This window comes from Echinops telfairi, unplaced genomic scaffold (assembly GCF_000313985.2).
Source record: "Echinops telfairi isolate 266 unplaced genomic scaffold, ASM31398v2 ScPeMD7_2;HRSCAF=8, whole genome shotgun sequence".
NCBI lineage: Eukaryota > Metazoa > Chordata > Mammalia > Afrosoricida > Tenrecidae > Echinops > Echinops telfairi.
This window is the reverse complement of record NW_022103898.1, coordinates 32,803,386-32,812,559: the sequence shown is the minus strand read 5'-3', so window position 1 is coordinate 32,812,559 and position 9,174 is coordinate 32,803,386. Positions and strand designations below refer to the sequence as shown.

The window sequence follows — 9,174 nt, the reverse complement described above, 5'->3', positions numbered from 1 at the left end:
GTTCCCTGCCTTTAGAAATATATTGCTTTTACTAAAAAGTTTTATTTAAACTTTGTTGACATTGTTCAAGAAAACTACTTTTAAAAAATTAAGTTTTAATTAGAACAAGCTAGATTATGATGTTGATGAAGTATTAATAGGAAGGATATTTTTATTAGAATTATACTTGTTTATATGTGGCTGATTTATCTTTCATCCCCATCCACTTGTTATGTAAAGGCAAACCTGAAATAGTTTGTGAAAACCCACATTGTACAACTGTACCTTTGCTGCAGCCGACTCTACACATTGCTGACAAAGATCCAATTCCTGAAGAGCAGGTAGGGGTAAAATTGCTTTTATTCCTAAAGAAGCATTTTCTACAGAAAGCTTACCTACCTTTCTCTTTAAGTTACATGGATAATGTTTTCATAATTTAACTTGCCAAATATGTTTTTGATAGGCTTCAAACAACAGTATAATATATTTACCATATCACGTCATTTGTTTTCCTTGCCTTGAATTTGGATCCATTGGCTCTACCAGCACAACATCTTGTTATTTCTATCTAACTGCCATTCCTTTTAGGCCTTTAAAAGTGACTAAACACATAAGGTAAATATGAGTATATTTTCAAAAATTCCTTCTAGGGTGCTAAGAAATGTGTTGTATCTTGATCTGAGTTGTGTTCACCAGTGTGTATATGTTATATACATATAACACATGTACAGTGAACCCTCGTTTATCGCGGTTAATCGGTTCTAGACCCTACCGTGATATATGAAATTCCGCGAAGTAGGATTCCTTATTTGTAAATCAAATATTTTCATAGAGCATAGAGGACATGAAAAAACACCCTTTAGTCACCATTACACTTGTATTACCCAATTTATTAAACGAAAAAGGGAAAATACAGTAAAACATTTTGGACGTTACAATTATCATTTATTATTTATTATATGATTTATGGCATCAAGCGTGTACAGTATGAGCCAATCAGTGGCAGTAATGACAGAGCATGCGCTGTTATGCAAAAACCACGATAGAGTGAAGCCGCAGAAGTCGAAGCGCGAAGTGGCGAGGGTTCACTGTATATGTTTCCAAAAAATTGGTAACGTGAAATTAAAAGATAATGGTATTTCCCCACAAACTCTTTGAAGGCCCTGCATATATAAAAATCTGGTATGCTTAGGATTTGTATACTGTATGTATGTTATACCTCAAGTTAAAAATGTACCAATTAAGTTAGATGTTGACAAATATTTTGTTTGCTCATCCTAAGGAACAATTTTAAGTCATATTATCTAGTTAAGATTCTTAATGAAAAATAGAAACCAACTCTAGTTAGTTTAGCAGACCAAAAAACATGAAAATATGTTAGGTAGCGTACAGAGTCATTTCGAGGTCCTCAAACCAGACTGGAACCGAATAAGCAGCCAGACTCACTCCTCAAAACCTCCTCCAGTAGAGCTGTACCTGCTAGTCAATGGTTGTAGACCTGGCCGCCTGCCCATCAGTGGTGAACAGGGGAAACCTCCTTCAGTACCTCTGCCTCTGGAAAACTTAATTTGCCACCGTTCTTGCCAGGATGGATTCCTCAAGGTGTCTGCCTCTAAATACGATCTAACGTAGACCCATGTGATTAGAGGAGCCCAACTCATAAGCCCAAATCTTAACTGTAAGGGAGGAAAGCAAGTATTATGCCTGATGCCTTAAAGAAGCGGACAACCATAAGATGAGCTATACCCAAGCCTAGGAGTAGTGTTTAAACTTTCTGGGAAGCCAGAAAGAACTATAAACGTATACCACAAGAAGGGATTTAATGCCAATCATGTCAGTAAACCACCAGCCCTTCTAAGTTTGATTGGTTTTAAAATAGCTAATGACGTTAAACTTAAGTAGTATAGTATCAAAGTAGGAAAATACAGTTGACGTTAAATTTTCTGAACTATAACCTTTTGTAGACATCTAGTGTTTTTTTTATCTTTTTTTTAAAGAACTAAATTTATCTGTAGTTTTATGTGCTTATTCCTTTGCCTAACTATGCTTTAAATATCAATGCCAACTGATTTAATCTGAGATGAGTTTGTACTAATAAATGAGTGCTACTATAAAACTGCCTACTTGAATTGCTTTTTGTTTGTTTTCAGGAGTTAGAGGCTTATGTAGATGATAGAGATATGGACAATGAGTTCAGAAAGGATGACTTTTATTACTTGTCTCAAGAAGACAGAGAGAGGCAGAAGCGTGAGCAGGAAGAGTCTAAGAGAGTCCTCCAGGAGTTAAAGTCTGTGCTGGGCTTCAAGGCATCTGAAGCAGAAAGGCAGAAATGGAAACAGCTTCTGTTTAGTGATCATGGTAAGCACTGACTTCAGAGGAGAAAGTTTCAATTTGGGGGATTCTTGTTTTCTTAAACCATGGATCTTATTTGAACTGTAGAATTATTAATGCTTCAATTTTAGGGATCCATCAGTAAGTATAGTACTTTACCTCTAGATGCAAAATCAAGTTGGGTAATAAAAAAATATATTGGGGATATATGTATACATTGGGAATATGAAATCACTTTTTTCCCATTAGCTGTTTCATTTTTTGCAAAGTGTGTTTTGGAATGATTGGTAAGAGATTTGGGGGACTTTAAATGAAACATCTTGAAGTGTAGTGAATTTGAGATTTTGAATTCTGTTCTCCGTATGCTGATTTACAGACCTCAGTGAAACAGGAAATTAATCAGCCCATGACTACTATTGAAGAAGAATTAAGCTTGGATCACTTAGCCACATCATTGTGATTTGACTGCCTTCTATTTGGGGAGTGCAGAGATTTGTGTGTATCTGGTCTCTATGGATTTAGGCAGGGTTAGAAGACTGCTAGTCCCCAAAATTTGCCTTAGACTCATTCATGCTCCCCACCCATTTTTTTACATTAATAAATTATTTTATTGGGGGCTCTTACAATTCTTATAACAATCCATACATCAGTTGTATCAAACACATTTGTATATATGTTGCCATCATCATTTTCAAAACTCTTTCTGCTTGAGCCCTGGGTATCAGCTGCTCTTTTTTCCCTCCCTCCCACCTCACCCATTTTTCTTTGTTTAAACTTCATGCAGAGTCAAAGAGAAAACATACACAGAAGTGTAATACCTGACAATACCATCCTAGCTAATTCCTAGCTGAGAAATTAATCCCTATCCATTTCTAATGTGGTAGAATTCTCTGTTTTAGAATAGTTACATGAAACCTCAATCCCTAACTTTTCCATTCTTTTTTCCCCTATAAGTACACAGGTTATCTACGATTCTGTAAAGCTCATTAGAACTCTCTTTTTCTTGCCTTTCTTCTCAATCACCCCCTTTTAGCCTAAGTCCTTATTAAATCATACTCATAATTTATAATAGCCTCTTGCCTGACTTCCATGTTTAATGTCTTTTACCCTCTAAGCTAACTTGTGTTTTCAGATCTTTCTCTAACATTGTATTAATAATAGCTCTCTCTTAAAAGCCTCCAGTCATTCTCCCTTTCTGAATATATTAAATCTAAATCCCTTTCCTGATCACACAATGAGTTCATCATATCTAATTATATTTCTCAAGATTTGTAACTTGGACATCTTCTAGTTATATTATCCTATTTAGAGTCTGGTCCACCAAATTTGCTGATTTATTCATGAAGAAAAAAAGATGTTTCTCTTTCCTTATTGAAAATTCGTTCTCTTCCCTGAAACACTCCTTTCTGCCATTCTCTTATTTTCCATGAAATCTCTGACTCTCCCTGCTCTTTTTCTTGCAGTATGGACATCAGATTGGCACTATAGTGAAACGAGTGATAAGTCCTGAATAGCCAAGCATATTGCAGAGAAGGGAAATGATTCAGAACTTCCCAGAAGTAGCAGTGAAGTTAGGTGGCGTTTATTCATGTATTGAGCCCACAAAAATCAGATGTTATAGGTATTATGTGTTGAGCACTATTTTTTTTATGCTTAGTACCATTGTCTCTCTACATTATAGTCTTCTTAAAGAAGGGCTTTACTATCTCCAACAGCGTTCACTGACAATTATTTTTATCAACACGTAGTTATGAGTGCCTCCTATGTTCCAGGCATTGTTGACTGCTTTCTCCATAGTACACTGATCACGACTAAAGTCCTGCCCCTCCTGGAGCCTTAAATCCTCGCACAGTGCTACCACGCTTGTCAGTTGGGCGTTCTGTTATACAGATTCTGTTCTCCAATGTAATTAGCATGAATCATTCTTCATGAATAGCAATAAACTTTTAATATATGTCGCATTCTTTAAGGGTTACAGATTGATAGACTGAAAATTGCATTAGCTATAAACTTGGGACCTTTTTCACTTAATGTTTTTTCCATGTAGCTTTAAAATTATCTTATTGACATTATGGGTAACACCAATAATTATAAAGAAAAAATTACCATGTCCTTTTGTAGGCATGTGCTTTTGATGCAGGACAATAATGCTGATTTGTATAGTTTGTGAAAATAAGTGAAAAACTGCTACCGTAAAATGCTGTTCCCGTGATGAATTGCAGTGCACCTCCCAGAGCTGTTTTCATCTTTGCCTACAGGGGTAAAGTCGGAGTGGAATTAGAGAGGGCAAGTCTGCACTGGAACCTGCTGTTGCCATTTTTTCTGTTGTTGCTGCTTCTCTAATGGAGTTACTGCAGCTTAGGGATCTGTTTCTTGGAAATGGACACATTTTACCAAAATATCTTTAAAATAAACACCAGATCTTCAAGAAGCACTCTTTTCCTTCCGTCCTGCTTCCTAATCTATTGTATTGTACTAACCCCTCATTCTGGGAGGAGAGACTGCCTAGCAAGCAGCCCACTGCCTACTAACATCAAGAGGCCTAAATAAACCTTCATGTTCCTTGCAAGCACGACATCTGCCGTATGGATCTATATTATATTCATGTCTTATGCTTTGTACAGAACTTGATCTGGAATGCCGATTTGATTTCATTTGTGTTTTTCTGTGGCATTATAATATGTGTAGAAGTTGTGACTGTCTTTCACCAGGGTCTTATTAGGTGGTTGGCAAGTAAGTTGAATTGCAAATGCATTTTTTCCCATGTTGTTTTAACTTGTAAATATATGTGTTGAAGATGGGATTATTATCTGTATTACTGTATGCCTTTTGTCTGACCCCTTAGTGAGAAAACCATTCCACTAATTCTTTCCTCCAATGGTTTTCAAACTGTAATATGCATCAAAGTCACCTAGAGAGCTTTTAAAATGCTCACCTGACCCCAGAATTTCCGTCTGTAGGACTGGGGTAAGGTGCCCAGAAGACGTAGTGGTCTGCTAACCACAAGGTGAGCAGTTGGAATCTCTAGTCACACTATGGGAGAAAGGTGAGGTGCTCAGCTCCTGTAAAGGTGTATAGCCTTGGACACCCAGGGGGCAGCCCTGCTCTTTTCTGTAAGGTCACCATAAGTTGGAATTGACGCAATTACAGAGAATGTTTTGGAGGTCTGGAGTGGGTCCAGAAAATTTGCATTTCTAACTAGTTCTTAGGTGATATTACTAGTTCAGGACTTTGAAGAGTACTGTTTTTTTTAATTAAGATAATGTCAGGTGTTTAAAAAACCCTCATCAAAATTTCATTTCATATCTTAGGCTTCTTATCCCTTATAAAGTTCCCTGACTTTAGAAATTTATATTGCTTTTACTAGAAAGTTTTTATATTTTGTTTATTTATCATTCAGGAAAAATACTGTTGTAAATTTAAATTAGAAATTTAAATCATTGCTAGGTCCTTAGTTATTTTTTTTCTTTTTCTTTTTTCCTCTCCCTTTGAAGCTGTGTTGAAATCCTTGTCTACTGTTGACCCAGTGGAACCCCTAAATAATTCAGAGTCATCTATGAATTCAGATATGGGAAAAGTTGGTAAAAATGATACTGAAGAGGAAAATAGTAGACCCTCTACAACTAGCAGTGAAATAAATAGGACTGAGTATTTCTGTGAAAACCCTCTAGAGAGTGAAAATAAGGACAATTCTACAAATGAAGCCTTCCTCCCAGGAGCTGAAGAAAGTGTGTGTTACCAGTGTCAGAGTGAAGATGAATCTCCACAGGCAGATATAGGGGAGCTAGCCACCACCCAGCCAACTCCCAGGGACTCACTACAGCCCTCCATTAAGCAGAGGCTGGCCCGGTTACAGCTGTCATCTGACTTTAACTTCACATCCGGCCTGGCTGCAGAAGTAGCTGCTAGATCCCTCTCCTTTACCACCATGCAGGAACAGACTTTTGGTGATGAAGAGGAGGATGAAGAGCAGATAACACACGGAAAGAGTAACAGTGGGATAGAAGAAAAAGAAAAGCCAAGGTTTACCTGAAGGATTTGATACTCTCCTATTTATGAAAGTATTTTAGCTTGGGCACGATAGACATTTCACTGGAATGGGGAAACAAGTGTAAGTTTACATAGACACCTAAGATATGAATTCACAGGAAGATCTGAACAATTGCTCTGAAAACACTAGTTGGGTATAAACGGCAGATCTTTTAGACAAGTAAACGAAAGGTAAGGGCTTTCCTGAGGAACCTGCCATCTTATTTGTGGCTCAACCAATCAATCTTGGAATTCTTTAAGTACTTTTAATAAGAAATGGATTTTTCATTTCTTGCCGAAATTTGCTAGCATAAGGTGATGGAATAAGAACATGAACATTTAGTATGACTCCTTTTTACTGTATCCTTGCAGTGGATAACTGCTGCTATTCTGTTAATAACAAGCTGTTTGTATTTTCCTTGTTTATACCAGTCATAAAACAAAGATAAAGGTTCTGAATTAAAAAAATGAATTCATTGCAATCAATGTGTGCTGCGATTTGAAACTAAAAAGTTGTTTCAAAAGTACATAACACACTTCTTATGTTTCCTTTTGTATGTGTGTATTCCAGTGGTTGATTTAAAGATGTCCTAATAATTTTTAAAAGAAAAGGTTTGTACAATTTTTAAGAATGATGACCATGTTCCTTTTTACGCGTGTTTATCACATCTTCCACATCTAAAAGTGGGGTCTTTATATGCCCTATCCTCAACCTTGCAGAAATTTCATTGGATTAATTTACTTAGAACCCATGCCGAGTCAGGAAACCGGGCAGCTCATAATTCTGCCCGAGGTTGCATCCTATCCACATTAGAGATTCAGAAAACATCCTGTCCACTTCCTAGAAATCATCCTGTTTCCTTAGTACTTTATTTACTACTAAGAGGAAGTTGCTGACCAATTCGTATCATCCTATGCATTTTGTTTTATGGTTGCATTTTCAAAAATGGTGTTTTCAGAAGTACCCAGTTTTTGAAGCCTGTGGCTCATATGCACTGACAAAATTTATACCTATTATTTGTGGTGAATGTCAGATTAACTTAATTTATGCTGCTCTCCTGAGAAGGAAATTACATGATGAATCTAGATCATTGAAAGACTTTTTTAAAGCACGTTTGGATTTCTATAGTTGAAAACTTTAGGTGAGTAAACTCTTGTATTCTTAGCATAATTGAAGGGAATTTTTTTTTGTTCTTTCAATGATCTAAGGAAAAGACTTTTTATCTGATCCTGGAAAAAAACCCAACTTGGTTCTGCTTTATATGGTGAGTCAAAATCTTTGTATGATGAGTAATTTTTCGAGTTGCCAAAATTCTTTGACAGCTGTAATTAAGCTCAAAGAATCAATACATTAAAGTAGGACAAGCTTAACATTTAGCTAAATTTCAAGAGGAAAAAATGATTGTTATATTGAACATTTCTTAGATACTTATACTTAGGCTCAGCTTCTACTTTATCTAGTTTACTAATTCCTTTTTTTCTTTAGACTTATAAAAAATACTTATGGAAAACTTGATCATCCTTTTTCTTAGCCAGTATCCTTAAACAGGAAAAAACAGAGTTTAATAATTTTCATTATTTTGTTATCTTTTATTTATATTATGCTAGATTTAATTTAATTTAGGGGGAAATGTCTTCATAGTATTAAATCAATTTTATTTAACTTTTAATGACTAAGAAGGTTTATACAGGTGTACAAAATATTCTAGACTCATTATTGCTTACTTAGTTCAATGAAAACTCTACTAGCTGAAAAAATTTCCAAGATAAATATTTTCCTGTGAAAGTAATTTTCCTTGACTCGTTTTTCCCTTCATATACTCTAAATCAGTTGTTTCAGTGCAACAACTGCATCAAAATAACCTGGGAGGAGTGGTATTTTAAAATGCAGATTCCAGGCTCTACTTGAGTAGGTCTTAGTGGATGCTTCTAGAATGAGACCTATGTAATGTTTACACACAGGAAAATCTTAACCATTTATCTGGGACATTTTCTTGCTATGAATACCTTAGGAAATTAAAACAAATAGGCTATTGAATATAATTAGATGTTCTTGTTTGTTGCTTTTCTAGGAATATTTTATTTGCATTATCAGTTCTGTAATGACGACTATCCTGTATCCAGAAAAAGCTCTCTGTGGGAAACAAATCTTATCAGAAAAATTGTAATTCTTCTTTCCAAACTTTACAGTATTATTTTGACAGAAAACTTCTCACTGAGAGTACACATCCTGATACTCTTACTATAAACATTTCCATAGTTTATTTTACTAGGATAAACCTAGTACCATAAAAATGTTTAGAAGAGGCTAGGTCATTTTTGAAGGCAAGACCTTTTTACCCTTGGCCAACACTTAAGAAAATCATGAAAGTAAATCTGATAATAATCATCATGCCTTAAATTCTCTTTTCAGCTTCCATTGAAACACTACCTATCTGGCTTGTCTCGTTTCTGGTCTTTGATTGCCACCCTCTGCTTTTCACAAGTTATCTGTATTTATGACTTCATAAGATAAGTCCTTGTTAAGACTAATTGTAATTATAGCATCTAAATATATTTCATTGGAAACTCATCAATGACTCAAGTTTGATTTCTTAAGTTACTGGAGACAGAAAAGGTCTCTGTTATGTAAAACAAATTACTAAGGAAAGTTTAAAACATGATTTTAAGGCTACATACAAACTAAGGCTAAACCATGAGAAGAAAGGAAATAACAAAAATCAGAACAGAAATATGCAACACTCCTCAACAAAATACTTGCAAGCAGAATCCAACAGACTATTAAAAGAGTTGTACGAGTGGAATTTATTCAGGAATGCAGGGATGATCCAACAC

General features: G+C 35.5%; 1 protein-coding gene across 7 annotated transcripts in view; it reads left to right on the top strand.

Annotated features, from left to right (window-relative positions):
* The window catches only part of VEZT (vezatin, adherens junctions transmembrane protein), a 75,481-nt gene extending 66,570 nt beyond the window's left edge, over nucleotides 1-8,911 (top strand). For 4 of the 7 annotated variants that reach the window (XM_045293236.1, XM_045293231.1, XM_004700387.3 and 1 more), the window contains exons 10-12: nucleotides 220-320; nucleotides 2,130-2,337; nucleotides 5,805-8,911. In XM_045293236.1, the coding sequence (XP_045149171.1) occupies nucleotides 220-320; nucleotides 2,130-2,337; nucleotides 5,805-6,343 (848 nt within the window). In that variant the 3' untranslated portion in view covers nucleotides 6,344-8,911. Of the gene's footprint in view, nucleotides 1-219; nucleotides 321-2,129; nucleotides 2,338-2,686; nucleotides 2,812-4,568; nucleotides 5,346-5,804 lie in introns of those variants that run through there. The other 3 variants (XM_030885389.2, XM_030885387.2, XM_045293250.1) reach the window with 2 other exon arrangements.
* The last annotated feature ends 263 nt before the right edge of the window (nucleotides 8,912-9,174 follow it).